We start from the raw sequence: 24020 nt of genomic DNA, 5'->3' as shown, positions 1-24020 counted from the left end.
AAGACAAACACCTGGGCTGGGACTAGGACTGGGGCGCATCGGTAGAGTGCTCGCCTAGCATGTGCGAGGCTCTGGGTTCCATCCTTGGCATCACATAAAAATAAATAAAAGTGTTGTGTCCAACTACAACAAAATAAAATAAAATTTTAAAAATAAATAAAAAGAAGACAAACATTCTGATCATCACAACACTCAGTTTGCAATCTTAACACATTGGGATGAAACACTGGGAGACTACAGCCTAGAGGGGAAGGGATCTGTCACCATGCTCCTATTGTTGTTTACTGGGCTTGAGGCCAGCTCCTCACCTAAACCTGAAGAACCTTCACTCAGGAGCTCAAGTTCCTGCAGATGGTGGGGAGAAATGGGAACAAGAAGGAAGTAGCATGGGCTAAGGGTAGTCACTAGAAGATGCTATGGCAGTGACCAGGTGCCACACAGGAAGAGATCTTGGGCAGGTACCTACCTTTCCAAGGCCCCCAGCTTTACCATACTCAAGTGAGCAACTAGAGGACACTCACAGCAACCAAAGCACTTGCCCCAGCCAGGGGTCCTGAGAAACAGACCTAGGGCTCCAGCCTAGCTGGGGTCACCGGATCCCTGTTCTGAAGCACAAGCTAAAACCAGCCCCAGGCTCCCTCCCACTCCTAACTTCTTAAAACAAGAACAGGAAGCAGAGAGAGTTGGTTAACAAAACAATGGGGAGAAACCACATCCGCCCTTTCCACCAAGGGGAAGCCTGAGAGAGATGGGACCGCAAGGAAGCAGGCTCAGAGAAGAGACCCCAAAGTGTGGAGTGTGGAGGCAGAGACTGGGAGATACAAAGTGAAAGAACTATCAAGGTTTGCTGTCGTCGGAGAAAATGCCCGTTTATTGAGGCAGCTCTGCATATTTATAGAGCCGGGGATGGTCTGACGGTTGAAACAGTTTAACAGTTTAAGGGTTTTGGCAGCTGGCATGGGGTGCTTTCTGATTGGTGAGTAAGGAACATGTGAGTCAGCAGGACTCACCATTGGACGGCTCTTCTCGGGGATGGGGAGGTTAGTCTTTGGAGCTGGGGCGACTCCCAACACAAAGGGCCCAGAATCCACTCTGAGATATGTGACAGCAGCGCCCCCCCCCCCCCACTCCAGGAACATGCCCACATGGTCATCTCTGGGGTCTGAGGTCCATAGTCTCATTAATATCTTTGTGACTTTGGGTTTAAGCAGGTACCACATCTCTTCTTGTCCTGATGTGACAGGGGCATTGTTAGAGGTGGCAAGTGGCCTCATCCCTTGTATCTCATGGGAACACCCTGGGGAGACAAAGTGGCTGCCTGTCCTGACTTGTCCTTGAACTGCCACTCTCAGCCACTGCTGTCCTAGGAGCAGATGTGGGAGGAAACAGAAAGCGTAAGGAGACCCAGAGGACCCAGTCAGGAGCCAGTAGGGACCGGTAAGATAAGGCGATTAGAGCTAGGAAGGATGGATAGATGGACAGATGAAGAGAAGATGGACTGAATGAAAAGGTGGATGAATGAATAATAGAAGAAAGCACGGCAGAGGAGAAGCCAGGAACCAGGGGACTGGGCCAGGGCCCTGTCACCGGCCCCCCGTACAGCAGGACTGGCCCACGGGTTGGCAAAGCACTTTGAATCCTCACAATGGCCTGTGAGGCAGATATTCTGGGAAGCAGACACGTTGGCCGTTGGCCGGAGGGAAAGGAATGCTTGCCCAGGCTTCTAGGGGCTCAGTGGGAGGCAGGGGGCCGGGAGGAGTTTCCTGCCATGTCCCGCCCCAGTGACGGTGGTGTGGCAGGCAGCAGAAGCTTCCCGTGGGCTGGGTTTCCTGGAAGAAGATCAGGAAGAGCCAGCTGTGGCCCCTCTCCACCACCACCCTGGTCCTGGCCTGCCAAATATCAGTCACTCTGCCCACCTAGCCAGGCTCAGACACGCAGAGGGATGCCATGAGGGACGTGGCACTTGCAGGGGGCATTTTCTAAGTCTGAGAGACTTGGAGATGAAGCCTGAGCCACCAGGGAGACTAGCCCTGGGCAGTACCCACAACGGAACCTCTGTACCCTCTCGCCTATGTTCCTGGTAAAATCCCCCAGCCCTTGGGCAACTGGCACAGCTTTGCTGAAGGAGCCAATACAGACCATCAGAGTCAGGCTGGGCCATACCAGGGGTGACGCAGGAAAACCTTCTTAGGGTCTCTATTTCTTTCTTTTTTATTTATTTATTTTTTTTTAGTTGTAGATGGACACAATACCTTTATTTTATTTATTTTTTTTTGTGTGTGTATGTGGTGCTGAGGATTGAACCCAGTGCCTCACACATGCTAGGCAAGTGCTCTACCACTGAGCCACAAACCCCAGCCCCTAGTCTCTATTTCTAACCTGTGCATTATTATAGATGGACCTCTTGAGCCCTAGAACCAAGAATGGACTCACACATGACCTCTGCCCCCACTGGCACTGCCCTGTGGATCACCATCTGCCATGGGGGCATATCTGCCACCTATTCTGTTCAAGAGTCCTGGGGCTACCTCCTTGTACCCAGGCCTGGTCAGTGCTGGAACCCAAAACCACACAGCTCTTACTCCACCAGCTAGCATGTACATACACGTGCGTTCTCCACAACTTTACCACCAAAGTCTCCAGGAAGGATCAGATGCCCAAGGCCACCCAGTTCCTACCCACCTCTCACTCACCGTCCAATGTCTGAGCAGACCTTAGAGTCAGCAGCGACAGCAGCATGGGCAAAGGCCTTGGGGCCACAATGGGCATGGCGGCGAGAGAGGACCACAGCTAGAACGATGATCGTCAGTGCCAGCCCCAGTCCCAGCAGGACCAAGCCGACTGTGGCCCTGTGGCCCTGGGCCATGTTTCAGTGGTCCAGGGAGACAGGGGAGACAGATGGTAGATAAGCCAATGGTCAGACAAAAAAGGACAGGTGGATAAAAACTAGACTCACAGATGATTGGACAGAGAGAAAAATTGTGGGGCTTGATACAGACAGATGGATTGACATACAGGTTAGATAGCTCGACAGAGAGGATGGTCAGAGAGACATTTGGAAAGAGATGGACTTACAGATAGGCAGACAAACAGGTTTACAGATGAACAGTGGTCAGCCAAGCAGACAGATGGGTTTATGAAGAACTGGACAGACGGCAGTGGCAGGACGGCTACCCTCTTCAAGCGCTCTCTACAGAAGCAGATCTGGCCACAAGGGTGAACTTCCAGTTTTCAGCTCAGTGCTCGGTGCTGGCAGGAGGCCAGACATCTAGGGGGAGTTTTTCCTTGCAGAGAAGAGCCAGCTGTTGTGGTTAACTCCTTCACTGCCAGTTGGTCTCATGGCCCCTCCTGCCAACCCCGACAGTACCCGGGGTTTTCTCATCTCAATGTGCTTGAGGACTTGATGCCTGCTGCACCTGGGGGAGCCAGGGTATAAGGTTCCTATGTCATTTCCCAAGTCTCAGCAATGCAGGGAAATCAGAGTATGGACCGTTCAGCTCCCTTGCCTGAATCAGACTCAGAGAGATCAGGTCTTCTCATCACAGTGGAGCTCCACTCCCCAATCCCGCCCCCTCTGCCGGCCCCACCTATACAGCAGCATCCACTTGGCACAGGAGTGGGGCTGAAGAGGGAAAGGGGACCCAAAACAGTGTCACTCTGTATAGCTCAGCCACAGCTTGGCCCAGGGTGTCACCCACAGGGCAGGGCATGGAGACAGGCCATGTGTCCAACTATAGCACCCAGTGCCACTAGACCACCTATCCCTGGGAACAGCTGTCCTAGAAATGCAGCCTTAGGCCTCCAGGGAGTGAGGCTGCCCTCCCTGGACCCCTGCACTTCCTCTGCAGCTCAGCCCCTCTGTGGTCGCATGTCTGCCTCCCTGAGTCTATAGGTGCTCAAGTCTATTCCTGTACTGACAGTTCCTCTTCCTTGGGGACACTGGCCTGGCTCCTGTTCTCCCCAGACCCCAGGGTGTCCAACTGGGAAGCAGTGGGCAGGGGGGGGAGTGAGCACTCACTGAGGTCCATATTTGACCAGGCTTAACAGGAGATCAGGGCCCAAAGGTCATGAGCTGGACTTCCACCCAACAGTCCCCATGGCTCCCTTCTCCTTTTCCATCTGACTACATGGAGTCAGAGCCCACCTTCCAGTATAGCCAAGAAATGAGGCCCAGAGGACAATGTCAGCACAGGTCACAGCCTATCAGCCCCACTGTGTCCAGAGCCCCTGGTCAGCCTGGGCCAGAGTGGCTGTTTCCTGTAGGTCTGTTCCCACAGTTGCCTCAAGGAGGGGTGGGCTGTGGGAGCCTCTTCCGACCCCCAGATGACCTCCACTCTGCAGTGACATTGCTCAACTGGGAACCAAAGTACATTCCTGGATGGGAGCCAGCCCACCCACCCGCCACATAGGGAACAACAAGGACAGCAGGGTCAAGGGGCGAGGCATCCCCGCTTCTCTCCCCAGCCATCCTGGTTAGGCAGAGGCCAGAGTGCAGAGACAGCCAGAGAAGAGACCTAGGGAAAGGGTCTGTTGTCATGCTGGGCCTGGCCAGGGACTCAGCTGGGGAGGCTCAGCTGGGATGGTCCCTGAATGTCCTTATCCAGGAAATGACAGGGGATGGGATGGTAGGGAAGAGAGGTGAATCAGACCCAAAGTAGCCCTGGGATAAGCCCATAGCCTTGGAGAACCTGGATATGCCTCCAGCATGTTATGGCTCAGGGAGTTTCATGACAGCCTCCTGCTCCCTCTTGGCTGTGCAACCTTGAGCAAGGCCCACCCCTCAGGCCTCAATCTTTTCCTCTGAAAATGAGGTCATGGCCTTTCCTCTCAGACTAAAATAAGGATTGAGGAATGACTGCCACACCTGATTACCCACCTCCATCTCTTTCCCAGGGAACCCCAGAGATAGAAACCTCTAAGGCTCAGTCACAGACCTAGAATGTAGCCTGCAAGCACAAAACCCCTTTCCAGGTGGGCACTTTGGAAGCACTAAGTTTTCCAGCCCTAAAGAAGAGCCCAGATGTAGCTTACTTACCCTGGTCCCTCTTCTAGCCCCTGTGCTCCTGCCCTCAGGGCCCCCCCTACTTGGGCTCACAGATTGGGGTTACATCTGGTTGTCAGGCTGTGACTCCCTTCCCAGCCCATCTCCAGGAGCCTTCATCAGCTCCTCACCTACAACTGTATGAAGGACAAATCAAAAGACCTTGAGGGAGGGCTAGAGGGGCTGGACCCTGGGGAGGGAAGCTGTGCCCAGCAATAGCCATTCACAACCCACCTTCTCTGGGCCACCTTCCCTTCAGAGACCTGGGGGTCTCCTCCAGCTTTCCATTCCCAGAGAACTGAGTCTTTTTCTGGAGCTGATCACAAGCTTGGGTTTGACTCTGGGTTGTACTTGAAAAGTGACCCTGGGCATGGCCCTGACCAAGATGTTTTGTTTCAGTTTCTTGCCCAGTCCCTGTTCCTCAGGTCAGAGTTTCACCTCCCAGTGTCCTGGGCAGGGTGAGCCCAGACACGTTAGAGTTGGAAGAGAAAGAACCCACACTCCTGTCGCCTGCAGGGGCCCTTTGCCCAAGTTGATGTCAGAACCAGGGCTCCCCACTGTGGTCAACACTAGGAAGTGTTGCTCTCCACTGCCCCGCCCCAAGGAAGGGGACGAATGGCCTCTAATCCTGGGGACTCAAGATGGGAAAAGACCGTGTTTGATAAGGGACTGCCTCTTGCTCTTCCACTTACCCACCCATCAGGTTCTCCTCCTACTAAAAAACAGGCTGAGGGCTGGGGCTGGGGCTCAGTGGTAGAGCGCTTGCCTAGCATGTATGAGGCACTGGGTTCGAACCTCAGCAGCACATAAAAACAAATTAATTAATTAATTAAAGGTGTTGTGTCCATTAAAAAAAAAAAAAAGGCTACTAGGCACAGTGGCACAGCTGTAATCCCAGCTACTCAGAGGCTGAGGCTGAGGCAGGAGGATCCACAGCAATGAAGGTGGAAGTGACTTCGGTTTGGCGGTGCCAGGTATTCAACCCTGCAGCCACCGCCTTGCAGAGAAGAGGGGAAAGGGAGGACCTCATCAGGGTCCCAGATGTAATCTGAACCACTCCTGTGTGGTCATGGGCCTCACAGGGCCAGATGGTGCCATTTCCAGCCAAGTGACCAGGGAAGAGCAAGTTGCGGGGATACCTCAGCCCATGAGGTCTTGTTAGAACAGGTGGCTTAGCTCCCTGGCCAGCCTGGGCAAATTATACCCTATCTCAAAACAAAACTAGAAACAGACTGGGGATATAACATATAATGGCAGAGTGCCACTTTGTGTTCAATTCCCAGTACTTCAAAAAAATTAATTTTAAAAGGCTGAGATGGTAGCTCAGCAGTAGAACAGCCCTGAGTCCAATTCCCAGCACTGAAGAAAAACAAACAAAAAACAGCTGAGGTTCATTCCACAACGTGCAGTGCAAAGACCTCCAGATCCTGTCTGTTCATTCTCCTCCAGCTAGATGGCTCCATTTTCACACAAAAGACACCGAGACCCAGGCAGTGGGGAGCCCGGCCAGCAAGGCTGCCTGCCCACAGCCTGGCACAGAGCCCCCATTTATTGCATTGCTCTGTCACTCCTAGGGAGAGTACGTCCCCTCCAAAGTCCCACTCTTGGCTCTGGTGAATATCTTGTTCCTGGGTTGCTGGTCAGTCTTGCCCATCTCAAGCACTCAGTAGCCAGCTGGCTCCCCGCCTTTTCTGGAGTCTGAAGCAGCTGCCCAGCCACTGGTTGTGCGGACAATGGCCTGGATCACAGCGATGAAGGTGGAAGCGACTTCGGTTTGGTGGTGCCGGGTTTTCAACCCTGCAGCCACCGCCTGCAGAGAAGAGGGGAAAGGGAGACCTCATCAGGGTCCCAGATGTAATCTGAACCACTCCTGTGTGGTCATGGGCCTCACAGGGCCAGATGGTGCCATTTCCAGCCAAGTGACCAAGAAGAGCAAGTTATGGGGGGATACCTCAGCCCATGAGGTCTTGTTAGAACGGGTGGCTTAGCTCTCATTACATAAGGGCTCAGGACGACCCAGGTAGCAGGTGTGAGGACCATCTGCCCTGGGCAGTGGACACCCACCACTGTCCACTCAGAAGATGCAGGCCTCCAGCCCAGAATGCCCTGTGATTCCACACAGTGACTCAGTTTCCCCAACCCCCAGCCCACCTGATCAAAGTCTTTCTCCAGCGTTGTGGTGTTGGGCAGAAGCTGATTGTGCAACCGGGGCTCCTCCACGGCCCGCTTCACATCATAGCCAAACCAGAGGCTGTGGATGATGGCCTGGGGGTGAGGGAATTGGTAAAGTGTGAGCTTGGTCCAGGCACAGGGTTAGGGAGGGTGAGTAGGTAGCACATACCAATGCAGTGGACGTGGTAATCTGCGTGCCCCCAGAGGCTCCCACCACCATCTGGACCTTGCCATCCTGACCCACGATGATCGACGGACACATAGATGAGAGTGGCTGCTTCCCTGTGGCCCACAGGAGGGGACAGATATAGTGGTCAGCTGGTGTCCGGGATACCAACTCTCTCCCAACCTAAATCCCCTGCCTCAGGATCTCCTCGCTGTACCTGGCTTGATGAAGTTGGCTGGTGAGGGAGGCACCCCAAACTGGTTGATGAAGTTGGGGGAACTGAAGTCATCCATCTCATTGTTGAACAGGATGCCACTAACTGGAGAAAGGATCCTGGAGCCAAAGCTGCCAATGGGCCAGGTCAGAGAGCTATGCCCAGCCTGGCCAGGCCCTGCCAGATTCCTGTCCACCCACCCCAGCCCAGGCTTGCTTCCTATGAGGCCCAGCTAGGGCATGCCACCAGGTGGGGTCTCTATTTCCCAATATAAAAGTGGGAGCCCCAGTTATGGGATATACAGGCAGCCCCTGGCTCAATCCCCACCCCCAGCTCTGCCCCTCCTTATAGCCCCACAGCCCCTACTAGAGGTTGATGGTGCTAGTGGCAGACACAGCACTGCCGTCCTCTGAAACCACAGACAGGTGAGCAGTGCCTCCATCATCAGGAGTGTAGAATTCAGGTTCATAGTAGGAGGCTGGATGAGTGGTGTCATCAGAGATACGGGCTCGGAGCTGGTTAGCGAAGAACTCAGAGGTCATGTTGTGGATCACCTGTCAGAGACCCAGAGCTGACCTGAGAGAGTGGGAAGGGAGGGCAGGGTGCAGGACATAGGGTTGTCCTAGCAGATCTTAGGAAGCCCAAGCACGGGTCTAACCTAAGTAATCTGCACCCTAAAACCTCTGGGGCTTCCCAGGGCCCAGGCAATAGGCCCAGCATCCCACGTGACCCCATCTCATTGACTCTCTAGCCTGTCTTTGTTGCATAACAACAATTCTGGATGTCTGACTGCCTGTCCATCCCCCAAGACTCCAGATTCTTGCCACATTCAATCATTAATGCAAGTATTTATGGAGTTGTACTATATGCCCAGAGCTGAGGAATCAGCAAGGAACAGACAACAAAGGTCCCTGCAGTTCAAAAACAATAGCAGGCATGGAAAGTGCTAGAAATGAGAAGCCAGATAAGAGGGATGGATAAGGGTGAGGTATGGAAAGAGTGGTCAGAGAGGGCTTCTTAAAGGGAGTGACATCTGAACAGAGCCCAGAATGAGGCAAAGTCCCTGAGGCAAGTGATAGGCAAAGAGTAATTGACATGAGGGGTGAAGAGGTTAAAGATACAGGCTGAGGCCCATTCCACAGGGCCTCATAGGTTCAAAAAGAACGGACTGGCTTTTTGGTCTGAGTCACTCAGGACTGGGGCAGAGGAGTGAGCTTGCTGGGGGGCATTTTCACACGGTCCCTCTGCTGTCCATGTGGGAGATAAGGAGAGGCTGTAAATAACTAGGAGAGAGATATGGTGACTCACTCCCCACCCCACCATGAGAAAGAAGAGAGGATGACCTTGAGGTCTTTGGCCCAGAGTGGCCATTAACTGGGGAGATAAACACTGCAGAAGGGACAGGTCTGGGACAATCAGGGCTTGAGTTTGGACACATGTCCATCAAAACACTGAAGAGCATGACTCAGGTGGGTGGACCCATGAGCATGGGTATGTAGAGTTCATGGGCAAGGTCAGACTGAAAGATAAACATAATGTTGGCACCAGGAAGCTGTTCAAAGCCATGAAAGCCTGGCCAACGTCCCCAAAGCAGGATTAAAGGTAGACAGAGAAGAGGAAATTGAGGGGGAAGCAGAGAGGAAGGGCCCCTGGAAGCGGAGCAAGAAAAATGCCTCAAGAGGGTTTGGGCAACCCTTGTGCATTAATTGACCAATGCAAGGGAAGGATGTTCAGCCCAAATCTACTCCTGTGGAAACAGACAAATTTGGGATGTGGGACATACTTTGAGATAATTGCCCTAGGCTTTATGAACAAACCAATCCAGGGGGGTCTCTTGTAGGTTGAGAGACATCATGGCCAAATTGCACATGAATTGATGGAATTTGGACCATCAATTCATGTGCAATTGAGACCCTCAGGGAAGTTCTGACATGGGCTGCTAATAGGTTACGTGGCTTCCATGTCAGGTTTCTGGCTGCCACAGTATGTATAAATCCTCACTCTTAGGAGATAATCTAAAATATGACACAGGCAACCCATGTTTAATCACTCAAAAACATGGATATGGAGAGTGGGGGGCAGGGGACAAGAGAAGACAGAAAGAGAGCAGAATATCTACATCCGGGGGATCAAGGGAAAGAAAACAGGTGTACAGTCACATCTGGGGTTTTTTTGTTTGTTGTTTTGTTTTTGTGGTGGTGCTGGGGATTGAACCCAGAGCCTCACACATGTTACCACTGACTCCCAATTCCGTTTTTTTTTTTTTTTCATTGTATAGGTGTGAATTTGAAAAGTGAAAGAAAGAGGTGAACTATGTGAGATGCTAGGAGTGTAGGAGTGGAACGGGGAAGAACAGGGCCTAAAGGGAGAGGAGACAGACTGGGGATATGGCTCCATGGTGTGTGTCTATTGTACAGTGCTTGCCTACCACATGCAAGGCCCTGGGTTGAATCCCCAGAATCATAAAGTAAACATATAAAAAATAAATTAAAATGAAGGAGGAGAAGATGGGCCCGACAGAAGGGCCAGCAGGAGGGAAGGCAGAGGGAGGAAGAACAGGGTGACTTCTGTCCTCTCAGAGAGATAAGATGCCAGGTCAATGGCTGTGGTGGCAGTGGCAATTGCAGGGCGTGTAGTACAGAATGTTCACTGGAAAAGAGAAGACACCAGAGAAAACTGAGTCCCCTCCTGGTGAGTGTGAGGGGATCTGCAAGGCCAGCCCAAATGCAGGGGTAAGGAGGAACGTGAGGGCCTTTGGCAGGAAGGGTCATGACAGGGATTCCAGGAGAGGCCCAGCGTGGAACGGAAGCATCTGGCAAATGAGGAGGCCAGGTGAGGTCAGGCCTGGCATGGAGATCAGAAAAACATTACATTAGTTCCTGACCTCTCTTGCACATCCTTCTTATTCCTGAGGGCTACAACATCCCCTTATGTTCCTTACCTCAACATTGACCACTCCAGAATCTTCCAAGCCAAGGGCACAGCATGTGCAAAAGCCCTTGAGTTAGAGTTTAGCTAGAGAGGGGCTGCCAACTTGTCAAGTCTATTTCCCAGCCCTCCCCATACTATGCACTCCATGGAGCAGAAATTGCGGGGCTTAGAATAACCAATTCCAGGACACAATAGACCCACAATCAAAGTCTGTGGGAGGAGTGGATTCAGAAAACGTGCATAAGGCTGGGGTGCCCCAGGGAGATCACCTGATTCCTCTATGGCAAGACCCTGCCCATTATAGGCCAGCCCCTTACCTTAGTCATATCAACAAACTTGGGGTCTCCAAGCAGGGTCCTCTTGGCATAGGCAAACCGGAAGGCCTCCACAATGCGGTGGTATGTCAGGCTCTTCTGTTCGGGGGTCTCCACACTTGCCCGAGAGAAGTTATACCCTAGTTGGTCAGAATCAGGTGCACGTTGGTAGGCCCCAGGGGTATGGAGATGTTCAAAGGATTAATGTCTCCCTAAGCCACGTTTCCCAACTCTACGAAGGGAACACTAAATAGTCAACATCAGTGGCCACTTCAGAAAGCTGTTATAAGGCAAGCTCCCCGCCCCACTGCCCAGCCTGGGCCTCACACATCCAGCCAGAGGCTCAAGATCTACAAAGTCACAGATGATCACTTAGATTTACCAGCTTAACCCTCTGGGCGAGGCTCCCCTTCCCCGAATTCCTTTCTTCCCTTCTCCTCCAGCCCTTGAGCTTTGCCCATCATGGATAGCCCTGGTCACCCCACACTGCCTCCTGCAGGAGAGGGTGAGCCATGCACTTAATAGCAGGCCGGGGAGGCCTTGGCAGAGGATGCAGCAGGGATGAAGTTCAGGGAAGGAGAGGCAGTGTTGTGGAGCCCTTCAGCGAAGCTGTGGTGGGACTGCTTACCTTTGAGGATGTTGAGGATGAGAACCAGCACAGGCCCACTGAGCGGGGCACTAGGCGCATACAATATTGAGTTCCCAAGGCTGATGTTCAGCGGGTATTCAATCAGTTCCGCATGGTAGTTGTTCAAGTCCTCAACTGTCATAATGCCCCCTGCAAAGGGGTAGACACAGGGATGGGGCTGCACCGTAGTGGGGATGGGGGAGCAGGGCTGCATATGGGGGTATTGGGTGGCACCATTGGGCAGGATAGAGTTGTACCATGGTGTGGGGAGGAGCCACAGGACCATCAAACTAGGAGTCCTGTCTATTCTTTAAGGGCCCAGGTCCTCTATTCTTCATAATGGTACTCACCACCCACCCACATCCAGTCTAGACCCATTGCCCTCAATCTGCACGACTCACTGGCCTCCTGGCCCACCTTTACCCATTTCTACAAAGGGTCTTTTCCAAATGGAGAATGTCTGTTCCCAACGTTCCCCATGTTGGACCTCTCCTCCCTTGATGAATGGGTAGATGGAGGCTCCTAATTCTACAGGGAACTGGCTCCAAAGAGAGAATTTACAGCCTAATTTCTGGCATTAGTAGTAAAGGAACATGTTAATCAATCTCCTCCACGAAACAGACAAAAGTAACATGAAAAAGGCCATAACTGAGCACTCACAGCCTGTCCCACAAAATCCCTCCAACACTTCTCTCATAAGCCTACCCTTAGCCTTTATGACCTTTCCTGGTGAATCAAAATTGCCTCTCTCTAGGACTTAGCACATACTATGCCCTTTGCAGGAATCCCTTCCTCTTTCTGCCTGACAAAGCCATCTGCAGGTCAGCTGCCACCTCTTACAAGAAGTCCTCCTGTGTCCTCTTGTGTATCCCCAGCTCCTGCCTACACCTGCATCAAGCCCATGAAGGGCTTTCTCTTCTGTCTGCATGGTCTCTCTGACCAAACAAAGAACTGTGGACCTACATGGACTGTTGCTGACCCTACCCTGCCAAGGACTCCCTGAGAATCTGGTGCCTTGAGGAAGCCTCAGGATGTGGGACTCAGGTCAAGGTTCCTACTGTGGGGTTCTCCACTCAGGCCTCCAAGGTTGCCTACTTACCAACCGCCCGGATGTCCTTCACGATTTGGGCTGTGAGGCTCCCATTATAGAAAGCTTGGGCACCTTCTCGGGCCAGCGTCTGGTACGTGTCGGCCAACTGTGGCATGGTCACTTTCTCTCCCTCCCGAAGTACTTTCCCATCCCGGCAGAAAATCTTGCTGGAGCAGGGGGAGCTCAAGTGAGGCAGCCAGTGTGGCAGATTCAGCTAGACCCACTCCTCCACCTGCCTGGTTCTCTTTGTTCTCAGGGAAAGGAGAACAAAGAATGAGCAGCACCTGTCCACAGGTGGGCAGCTGGCCCTGTGGCTCAGAGCTCCTAGTATCCCACACCATTCAGGTCATATGGTCAACCATAGTTTTCACTAGGGTCCTCAAACCAAGACTGGAATGTGTCCCCACACCCAGTGGGAAGGGTTTGCATCTTCTCAGCCCTCGTGCCCGCCTCCTAGTCACAAGTCCTTAGAGCAGAGCACAGCTCCATCAGCCTCTCCCAGTCTGCAGGATCCTTGGGCCCTGCCTGCCCTGCCTCTGCCCCAGGCAGGCCCAAACCTGCAGACATACCACAGAGCAGGAGTCTGCTCAATGATATCCCGTTTTTTCTCCAGGGCTGCTGCCAAGCCCTTGCCCACAGGGAAGCCATAGCGGGCCAGTTGGATGCTGGGCTGAAAGAGGCGATCCCAGGGCAGCCGACCATGCCGTTGGTGTGCCAGCTCATAGCCCCTGATCTCACCAGGAACTGCCACTGACAGCCCTCCTGAGAAGAAAGAGAGAGAGAGAGAGACATGGTTAGTGACCCCCAAGGAGAGGACACTGGGATCTCTGAAAGGCAGCATCCCAAGTATCTTCCCCAACCCATTTTACAGATAGAGCTAGCGAGATTTAGAAGGAAAGGTGGTGTGTGTGTGTGTGTGTGTGTGTGTGTGTTGCTAGGTATCAAATATCAAACCCAGAGCCTCACACATGCTAGGCAAGTGCTCTAGCACTGAGTTATACCCCCAGCCCAAGGAAAGGGATATTTAGGATCATAAATGGGATCTACAAAGAAGAGTACAGATCAAATAGGGATGGAGTCCTGCCCATGGAGTCCTGCAGGGCACAGGATAGGGAGCTGGTAGCACATGTGGCGTGTTTTGCTGTCCCAATGTTAGATGTCTGTCTCCACAGTGTCTCCATGTCTAAAATCCTGTGCCAGGCTTATAGTTGCTCAGTGAAACTGGGGAGAAGCCAGACCCCTTCCTATCTCTCAGTCCAAACTACCCCCAGCCACAAGACTTCTTGTTCCTTAAGACTCCTGGGATCCACTAGAACGTGCCAAAGTAAAATCAGGTATTACTTGCACTCAGCTCAAGCCCAGGTAACCCTCAAGGCTGATTTAGTCCCAAGAAAAGGGCTCTCTTTCCTTTTTTCTACTCTCCTGAGTCCTAATCTCTGCCTAGTCCCTTCTCTGGGCCTCAGTTTCCCCATCTAACTAACTATAAGGGGCCTTGCCTTCCAGTTATGACCTTCAAGGAACCCACGAGTCAATTAGAAACAAACTCCTGAGCTTCATTCCCCACAAGCCCAGTGCCTACCTACGTGCTATGCCCAAATCCAGACAGCTTTGCCCAGAAAGGCACAGCTACGGCCTCCTGCTCGCTTCCAGGCACCCCCCAAATTTTACCACTGAGGTGATGGAAGTCCTTTTAGTTATGCCCAGGCTTGGCAGCTGCAGCTCTAGAGCTGCCTCTCTTGCCCCAAAGTCTCTGAAAGCCAGGTTGCTATGATCTAGAAGATCATCATCACGTCTCAGAAGATCTGACACCCAGCATACACTTCTTCCCACCTTTAAAAAGAAAGTCTTCTCTTGACCTCAGGCCAATCAGGGTTTTTATGTCACCCTGCTTGCCAAGCTCACAGGTGGCCCTCATGCTGCCAGACCTGGCCTATCACTCTTACTTGGGATCATCACCCTTTCCTCCCCAGCCACCCCTGTATCAGACACCTTCCTGGCTCCCCTGGTCCCCTCGTCTGTTGCCCTGTCTCCTGCCACCTCTCCTCTCTCTCTTGATGATGTCCTCCCAGCTCTGGGCTTCAGGTTCCACTTGTTTTGACAACTCCCAAATTTACCTTCCTCTGGCTTGTACTGCTCCCCTGATGGTCAGTCCCAAGTATCCACCTGCCCATTCAAAACCGGTATCTCAAATTTAACACACGGAGCTGCTGAGCATCTACTCAAATCTACTCCCCAACAGCCCTGCTTGTCTCTGTGAGGGCCACCCTGTCCATCCAGGTGCAGACCAAAGACACTGGGGTCATCCAGGACTCCCTGCATGTACATTCCACTCAAACTGTCAGCAAATCACAGACCCTCATCTTCCAGGAGTACTTGGCACCACCCATGACCAACCATCCTCCAGCCTCCCTGGATTATTGACAGGTCCCTGCTGGCCTCCTTCTCCTTATACAGCAGTCAAGCAGTCCCATTAACCATTAGCCAGATCTGTTCTCCTGCACGCAGATACTCAAGGGCCTCCCCGCTTACTTAGACAAAAGAGAGGGGCTTTACAGTGACCTGTGAAGTCCCACACAACCTAGGCCATTGTCTTGGATCCCTGTCCTCCTCCTCCTCCTGGGTCTCTTGGCAGCCTCCCTGGCTCCCTACAGGGCTCTACGCCTTCTCCTTCCACCTGGATCACTCAGTCTTCCCAGGCTATAGTGCATTTTTTTGTCTTTGCGTTTTACCCAAGCTTTGGGACACTGCCTGACACTGTAAGAGGGGCTCAAGGAATCCCTGTTAAGTAAGTGAATTTTAAGTATCTGCAAGATACCAAATCTATAAGATTCAAGCATTCCCATATGCTGAGTAATGTCATTTCTACACATTCCGAGTTTCTTATAGTGAAATAAAAATATAGTGAAAATTAAGAAAAAAATCAAAGACTACCCATGTCATGGAGGAATCCAAAGAGGCTGCTCAAAGAATATCATATAGGACTCCCCGAAGGCATCAGATCTTGCTGTGGTCAGGGTGCCTCACTCCTCCACCCTTCCAACTCCTTTTTTTTTTTTTTTTAAATTCATTATTTTTAGTTATACATGACAGAAGAGTCCATTTTATATAATTATACAAGCATGGAATATATCTTATTCTGATTAGGGCCCCAGTTTTATGGATGTATACATTTGTGGGATTCACTGTGGTATATTCACATATGGACATTAGAAAATTATGTCAGATTCTTTCCACTGTCTTTCTGATTCCTCTCCCATCTCCCTTCCTTTCATTTCTCTTTGTCTAATCCTCTGAACCTCTATTTTTCCCCCCTCCCCACCCACCTTATTGTGGGTTAGCTTCCACATATCAGAGAAAACATTTACCCTTTGGTTTTTTTGGATTGGCTTTTTAAATCCAATTTCTTATGTCACTATCCATTCTACCTTCTTTGAATGGTGCCCCTGGGGGTGGGCACGGGCTTCCCCTTAACTACCTGTGGAGTCTGGGAGTTTCCTCTCCACTTATGGCCAAGTTAGAAAAGAGAGATTCTGCCCCATATCCCCACAAATTAATAAATGAATGCATGAAATGAATGGAATGCCTATTAAAAACATAGGATTAGACAGCCTGGGTTAAATCTCCCAGCTGTGTGATCTCAGTAGTTTATATGACCTCTCTGGGTCTCAGCATTCCTACCTATAAAACAATAATTGATCCAGCATCCTCACCCCATTCCCAATTATACAGGGACGAGACAAGGGGCTCATCAGTGAAAATCATTGAGCAGGGTACTGGCCTAAGTGAACCCTGAATATGTGAGCTGTTATAATAATGAAATCACCTCTTGGTATCCATGGGGGATCAGTTTAGGACCCCCCCCCCAAGGATACCAAAATCCATGAATGCTCAAGTTCCTTATATAAAATGATGTTGTATTTGCATATAATCTACGTATATCTTCCTGTATAATTTAAATAATCTCTTGATTATAGTACTTAATGAAATGTAAATGCTATGTAAATAGTTGTTATACTGTATTGTTTAGGGAATAATGACAAGGAGAAAAGGTCAAAACATGTTCAGTACAGACCCAATTCTTTTTTTCAAATATTTTCCATTATCCACAGTTGGTTGAATCCCTGGATGTGGAACCCACCAGTAGAGCACAAATTGTGATGATTTTTTCCACATATAACCACGACCTGGCCCTATAGGGCCCGAGCAGAAATAACAGAAGAACCTGTCCTTCCCCTACGTCATGATGATCGTTTAACCAGTCATTATGAGAGGGTGTCATGGGGCCAGGAAAGGATGGGAGAGGTGCCAGAGCTGTCCCCAGGCCCTGAACAAGGGCATGCTCATGTAGGTGAGGCAACTTCCCAGTGGCCCATCCTGGCTCTATACCCACACCCTAAGCCCACGAGACAGCTTACCTTCCTCAGACTGCTTGGAGTTGTTGAACATGCTGGCATAGGCCAGCCTTGGGGCCACCTCACGGGCATTGATGATCTCAGCTTTTCCTGAAAATAGAAGCTGGTAGGCAGGCCAGACCAACCCCAATCCCTCTCCAAGAGGGAACTCAGGGACCACTCAGCTATGCAACTCCCATCCCAAGTCCACCCCGAGATGGACAACTCCTGCCACTCACTTTCCCCCCCAATCCCAGGTACTCACGTGTAGTGCTGTTATAGATGGTGAAGAACAGGCCACCCCCGATGCCCATACTATGAGCATTCATGAGCCCCACACACAGCAGACTCGCAATGGCTGCATCCACTGCTGAGCCTCCTTCCTGTAGAACATCCCTGCCAGCAGCATGTAGGAGGGTGAGATACCCAGGGCTCCCTAGCCCCTGTGCTTACTCTGCCACCCTCCTGCCCATCTTCACCTGGTCACCCTACCCAAAGAAAAATGGAAGAGGAGTTCATAGGAGTTTTTTATTTGCTTTTTGGTTTGGTTCTGGGATTGAACCCAAGTCACTGAGCTATAATCCCAATCCTTTTTTATTTTGAGATAGGGTGTCCCTAAATTGCCAAGGCTGGCAATCCTCCTGCCTCAGCATCCTGAGTAGCTGGGATTACATTCTATGCCACCACATGCATAGAAATTTTAAAGACCTATAGTTTCCTCCTTTCCAAGCAAACAAATGTGCATAACTTACTTGAAAAGAAAAGAAAACCGTTATTTTTTATTAATAACATTTTTTTTTTAGTTCAAGTCTTTATCTTTATATATAATGTGAGCTAGGAATCTAAAATAGAATAGAATGGCAGGGTTTATCCATAAAGATAGATCCTCTTAGAACTGGGAAAAGGGACCCACTCCAAGAGGGAACCCAGGGAGATCAACACCCTGCTTTCGTGGTCACTGTCTCCTTCTCCCCTGACCAGAGGCTACTGAGAGGATCCAAAAAAGGACAGGCAGCTCCTCATTCAGGCAGCCTGATTATAGATGGGGAAACTGAGTCTTGGAGGGGCAAGGGTCTCTCCCAGGTTCACCTGTATGGGTGTCTTCTGTGTGTGCCCACACCACCCCATGCCATGCTCCAGGTCAGATGGTCCTGCTCACCTCCCAATCTCTGAGCAGCGCTTAGCATCCGTCGCCACAGCTGCCCTGGAGTACACATGTTCGGGCTGCCTGGAACTGGAGGGCAGCCAGAGGCAGACACCAATGATGACAAGTACCAGAACCACGACAAACAGGCCCAGCACCACGAACCGCTTCTTCATGGCTCTGCCATACAGGGTAGGTAGGGGGAAGAGCAGGGTCAGGCCCAGCCCTGGACACTTCCAGACTCCTCCCTGACAGGGCACAGTCTAAAGTCAAGCTTCAGAAACAGCCTTGTGTCTCCTTCCAGCCTTCAAGAATGTGTGCAGGCTGTCCAGCCCCCAGACCTTTGACCAGGCCATTCCCTCTGCCAGGAGCTCTGGATGCCATCTCTGTCCTCCCAAGTCCTGCCTGATCATTCAAGTGAAGACCTCATCTCCAATATGGACGCCTTCAGACCTCACATGCTCTGTCTACCTCCTTACAGCTGCTGAGTCTCCACTGCCTAAGGGGGAGTTCCAAGAAAGATGGGCCTGGCTTCATTTCCTCTATGTCCCCCATCCTAACTCAGACCTGATACTATCCATGGGTCCCCCAAATGGCTAACCACAGAGCACAGGGCTCAGTATCCATTGTGCCTTCCAAGAGGACATCCCAGTTTCCTCCTGAAATCAGCAGACCAACCACCACAGGGTCAGGACTTACCGTCCAACAGAGGGTGGGAGCCCCAAGCCTTGCCTGGGGAGGTGGCCTCCAAAGATGGGAGATTTTGACTGAAAGCGGCTGGAGAAACAACTGGGGTGTCACTCCCGCTCTACAGGAGCCTATGGTCACAGAATCTTCTCTAGAGACTCCTCAACCAGGCAGTCTCCTCCAGCTCCTGAAAATCACTAGGGCGGACCTGAAACAGGCCCTGCCCTTTCAGGGCGGAGCTCCACCTCAGGCTAGTTCTCTGACTCCAGCTGAGGTCTGCATGAATTCTCCCAGGCGCAGCCCAGAGAATTTGCAGGGTAAGGAGGGAACAGGGCCCAAGCCTAGTATTAGGTGGTGAGAATGTAGCGTGACCAATGGGGCCAAGGGACAAATGGCACTGTCCCCCTCTGTGTTTGGACTAGCCACTCACCTGCTGCAGGGGTTGGGCAAGTCATTTCTCTGTCCAATGCTGGCCTTACTTGCCAGGGGTGGTGTTGTGAATTAAGTGGATTAGAATGTATGAAGTGCTAAGTAATTGCTGACTATAATTATTATCATGGTTGCACTGAGGGACGTCCCCAAGAGGAGTACATGGCACAGGGGACATTGGTGGGCCTCTTACTGGCTACACACTTCCCCTATGATTTCCTTCTAGGCTATACTGGGAAGGACAACAACAGCCTGAGAGTCCCTGTGACTTTGGCAGCAAGCGAGGCGTGTGATGCCAACAAGAAGGAAGTGGTGCGGTAACAGAGACAGAGGGCTCCCCTCTTCCAGACTTTCCCTCCAGAGGGCGGCATCGACCAGGGAGCCCCTCCAGGGAGCCCCAGGCTGACCCCCCGTCCTGCTTCCCCCTGCCTCTATTCAGAGTATCTGAACTCAAAGCCAGACAGAGTGTCCAGAGATAACCTAAGGTTGGAGTTCCTGCTCCCTCCTCACACCTGAGGGAAGCATTCTGATACTAGCATGAAAGGGCTCCCCCTTCCCAGGCTTGGCAGGAAGGGCGATGATGGCATAATAAATAGCATGTGCCCCCACATCTGGTCTGGGAAAGAGCCTACAAGTCCTCAATGCAGAGGGGGAAACTGAGCCCCTGAGCAGGGGGCCCAGTAGGCAGTCATGCAGATTCCTACCCCATGTACCCTTAGGAGTCACAGTAGCCTTTCTCTCCACATTGCACAGCATGGCCTGAACCCAGGCACAGCTCTTCCTGACCTGAACTCCACCCAGCCTCCTCCCTATGCCTCCTACCAACTCATCCTGCAAAAAGCATCCAGAGAGTTCAGTCTGTCCAAAGTGCCAACCAACAAAGCCTCACAGTCCAAGAGACAGGCTAACCATTCACCAGGACTGATGGCCTGCTAGGCACACAGGTACCCTAGACCCTAGTCAGGAACCTGATGAAAAAGTCATGCTGGGAGTTCCAAGGGGCTTTGGGAGTAGGGTTAGCAATAGATTATCACCTATGGCAGATAAAGAGCATTCCCATCGTGGTGGGGGCGGGGCAGGGGCTGAACCTGGTCAGCAGCAGCCCCATCCCTGAGCCCACACAGCCTTGGTTCTCTCTGAGCATCTTGGGCTTTATTTCTTCTGGGCTTGAGGCTGTGAGCTGAGACTGCCCTCAGGGTCCTGGGGTAGACCAGCTGTGATCCCCTGGCAGACATGTTCCAGCCTTCCCTGTCCATCTGTCTGGGCACCCAGTGGCCAAGTTAGGGCACTCAGCAAGTCTCAGGGAGCCTGGAGAGGGGAATAGGTGGTACTGAGCCCTCTTCCTTCTTCCAGGACAGTGTGACAAGGAGGGCTGGCCCAACCCCCTACAGGCAGATGTCCCCAGCTCAGCGGAAGACACCCTGCTGGGGAGCCAGGCTTCCATTTCCCACCCCTCCACCCCCAAGTTTTCTCAAAGACTCTCTGAAAGAATGTTCAAGCCCAGAATCTTGGCTCTCACCCAAATCAGTCTCAGGAGGGGAAACCGAGGCTAGAGAGTGGGTCAGATACAGCACTGGGCCTCAAACCCAGACCCCCCCCCTCCTTATAACCCTGGTAGGTTTACCTGAGACCCAGGGCAGCAGCAAGGGCCCAGGAGAGAGCCCCCCTCTTCCTCAGAAGATAGTTTTGGACATGGGTGCTCGCGCAGGGAGGAAAAAGCCAATTTGTCTGCCTGGGAAAGTTCTGGCGACAGAATGGCTGCCCCCAAGCAGTGGGGCCACGCCTTCAACCCCTGCAGAGCTCCTCAGGGGGCCTCTGGATGGGGATTAGGATCTGGGGGTGGGCATCTCCAAGACACAGAGGCAGGAAAGAGGGAGTAGGGACTGAGGATCCATGTCCTTACTTCATCCCAGAGGGGGCAAGAGATCAGCTGGGGGCAACTAGCATCCCAGTGGAGGCAGTTGGAGACATCTGAATAGGGTCTAGAACAGGCAATCCTCTGCTAGAGGTCCAGCCAGGCCCGAAGGATGGTGGAATGGCAGCAAAAAGTCACAGTGACTCGGCTTGTCACCAGGTGACTAAAGTTCATGCAGCCCTGGGAGGGCCCTGGGCAGGAGGTGGGAGGTGCTCTGAACCTGGAAAAGGGGCTCCCTTCTCTTAGATTCAATTTCCTCCAGAGGGTAGTGTCCATTGGCTTGCCCTGTCCCTGTTCCCTGTATGCAAACTCAGAGCCAGACAGGGTGTCCCAGAGATGGTTCCTGAGGCAGTGAAATAGGGGTTGACTCCCGGCACCAGACAAGAGCCTGTAACCAAGAGACCACACCCTGCTGCTAGATACCAAAGTAGCGTCCCTGGAACATGGCCTAGAGGTGCCAAGGTCCAGACCGGTTCCACCACCAATCCAGGAACATTAACACCCCAGGCACAAGGAACCACCAGGTCAGCCTACAAAGGCAAGGCCCAGAGAGAACCAGAGTTGACCCAAGGTCATGCAGCCCAGCAATGTAAGCCTGCCATCCCATACCTGCCCCAAGTTGCTGCATGTCTGTGACCAGTTCACCAAGGAAGTCTCAACCACAGCAGCTGTGGGTCCAGCCCAAGAGGCCTTGGGCAATACACCCCATTCTCTCTGGGCCCTCAACCAAGAGCAGCAGATCTCTGAGTTATAGTTCCTTATGCCCCTCCCCAGACAGCTGTGCATATAAGGTGTTGAGCTCCTTGTCCCCAGGAATCTGCAGGCTCCACTTACCCAGAGATGCTGACTCTAACACACACGGGCACCACTCACACTCACTGAATCTAGGCTGAACAGAGCAGATTCCCAAGATGCAGCAGAGAGGGGAGCACAGAAAACAGACAGAATGGCCAACCTGGAGTTTCTCTGCTAATCCCTAGCTCAAAGGCTGTGTCATGCAATCCTAAAGCCAGAAGAGTGAAACAGGACACAGCCCTAACCCCATTCACAGACAGGAAACTGAAGCTTAGGCAGAAGCAATTTGCCCAAGGTCAGCTGGCCCTGGGAGGCACGTGGCCCAGCAAGTGGGCTCAAGACCCATCCCCTCCCCCACTGCAGGAGTCACCTCCCCTGGGTATGAGACCAGACCTGTGTGGCTTCCCTGGCCCTGCTACACCCCTGGTCAGGATGCTATTCGGAAAGTTGGAATCTTCTTCCTTGCCGCCCAATAGAGTTGCAAATTGGAAAAACAAAACTCATCTCAAGACTTGATAACCACTACCTGCTGGAAACCTATTCAAAGAGCTATATGTGCCTAGGGTGACCTAAAGGTGGGTAGGAGCCCCCAGGTGTTGGGTAATGCTGGTTGCACAATGAGCCCTGCCCAACCCCCACTCTCAGCCACAACCAAAACCCAGAGTGGGGCAAGCATGGCCCCCGCACACAGCACCTCCCAGCCTTCATCAGGGCTCCAGCTGCACTCAAGAGCTGCTCACCACCCTCACAGGAGCTGTCAGAACTCTTAGGGATTGTTTCTCCACACTGCAGCCCTCCCTCTTAAATTCCAGGTCCACCTTCTGGGAGCCAGATTCCTTAAGGCCGTCTTCCAAGGAATCAGGTGACATCTACCAGACATTTGCAGAAAAGCAAGCCAGAAAGCCTGAGCAGGCTGTCTGGAACATACTTATCAGACAAGAAACAGAAGCCCCCAGCCCAGACCAAGCGAAACAAAGAACCCAGGGCTCTGCCTACCTGTACATTTCCCAGAGGGACCGTCCACAGCAGCCTGGCCACCTTCACCCAGAAGCGCAGTTCACTCCTGTTGACCAGGTGCGTAAACCGAGTCTCCCATGAAATCTCCTCTAGAGCATGACCAGCATATAGCAGAGCTGAGGGATAGAACCCAAGCCTCCACACATTCCCTGAACTCCCCCACCTACAATGTCCAGCAGCTCAGAGAGGGTGAGCCGTGCTTTGGGGTCACACAGCACTGGGACATAGCCAGACACATGCCCAGCTCACCTGACTCTCAGTCCCACACTAGCACTAAGCTACATCCCCAGTCCCAGCTGTGGCCCAGCTCCTCCCCTCCCTCCCCCTGTCAGTCTAGGGTAGGAGGAGGCTTTAAAGGTACAGAAACTATTCCAGGTGGGAAGAGGGCTGGTACCTGATCTTATTGTTGGGGCCTTGTAACCTGGGACAGCTGCAGATCTCTCAGAGCCTGGTGGAGTCCCAAACCCTCAATAAGAGTGAGGCTGAATGAAGCTAGGTTTCAGCAGTAAGAGGAAGCTCAGGCCAGTGGGTCCCTGGAAGGAGGTGAGCTTCCCCCAATCAAAATGGGGACACATAGAGCTAGAATGCAGCCAGTGGTGGTTGGGATATAAGCATCCAAGACCCCACAAGATCTAAGGAGACTAAATTGCCCTCCACAGCTCATGGGTAGAGGATGACCCCACCAAACACCATGCCCTCTCCTTGACTCTCTGGGTTACAGATGAAGAGTACAGGGGCTGTCACTCCAAGGATCCTGATCACCTGGACTAAAGGTAGTCACATGACCCAGGGGAGTCTTTCCTAATCCCTTAAATTGCCCCCCTTTTTTTGTATGTGTTTATTGTGTATGGGTAGAGGGGTACTGGGGATTGAACCCAGGGATGCTTTACCACTGAGCTACATCCCCAGTCCTTTTTATTTTTTATTTTGAATGGGAGTCTCACTAAGTTGCTGAGGTTGTCCTTGAACTTGGGATCCTCCTGCCTGGGCCTCCTTAAAGCCTGGGATTATCACCTGGCTCCTAATCCCCTAACCTCCTGAGGTATGGGCAGGCATACTGATGGATAGTTCTGGGCAGTAAAGTAG

General features: G+C 52.1%; 2 protein-coding genes across 7 annotated transcripts in view; both read right to left on the bottom strand.

Moving 5' to 3' along the window:
- Positions 1-3217, bottom strand: part of Ggt5 (gamma-glutamyltransferase 5) — a 39979-nt gene extending 36762 nt beyond the window's left edge. For 4 of the 6 annotated variants that reach the window (XM_027923341.2, XM_027923342.2, XM_027923345.2 and 1 more), the window contains exon 1: positions 2694-3217. In XM_027923341.2, the coding sequence (XP_027779142.1) occupies positions 2694-2866 (173 nt within the window). In that variant the 5' untranslated portion in view covers positions 2867-3217. The remainder of the gene's footprint in view (positions 1-2693) is intronic. The other 2 variants (XM_027923343.2, XM_027923344.2) reach the window with 2 other exon arrangements.
- Positions 3218-6534: 3317 nt separating this feature from the next.
- On the bottom strand, positions 6535-23185 carry Ggt1 (gamma-glutamyltransferase 1). The gene is made up of 13 exons (XM_027923308.2): positions 22914-23185; positions 18107-18271; positions 17213-17343; positions 16972-17058; positions 13126-13318; positions 12566-12723; positions 11467-11616; positions 10842-10978; positions 7960-8147; positions 7597-7724; positions 7383-7495; positions 7193-7306; positions 6535-6851 (listed from the first exon to the last, which is right to left on the bottom strand). The coding sequence occupies exons 1-13, from the start codon at positions 22919-22921 to the stop codon at positions 6705-6707; spliced, it is 1719 nt and encodes a 572-aa protein (XP_027779109.2). The 5' UTR covers positions 22922-23185; the 3' UTR covers positions 6535-6704.
- Between the last annotated feature and the right edge of the window lie 835 nt (positions 23186-24020).

This window comes from Marmota flaviventris, chromosome 1 (genome assembly GCF_047511675.1).
Source record: "Marmota flaviventris isolate mMarFla1 chromosome 1, mMarFla1.hap1, whole genome shotgun sequence".
NCBI lineage: Eukaryota > Metazoa > Chordata > Mammalia > Rodentia > Sciuridae > Marmota > Marmota flaviventris.
This window is presented reverse-complemented; position numbering and strand designations above follow the sequence as displayed.

Bases quoted from the DNA above. Each gene is read 5' to 3' on its own strand.
- Ggt1 (XM_027923308.2), bottom strand. The intron at 17,059-17,212 runs GTGAGTACCTGG...TTCTATTTTCAG, and splicing joins CATCTATAACAGCACTACAC to GAAAAGCTGAGATCATCAAT. The intron at 12,724-13,125 runs GTATGTCTGCAG...CCCCTGCTCCAG, and splicing joins GAGCAGACTCCTGCTCTGTG to CAAGATTTTCTGCCGGGATG.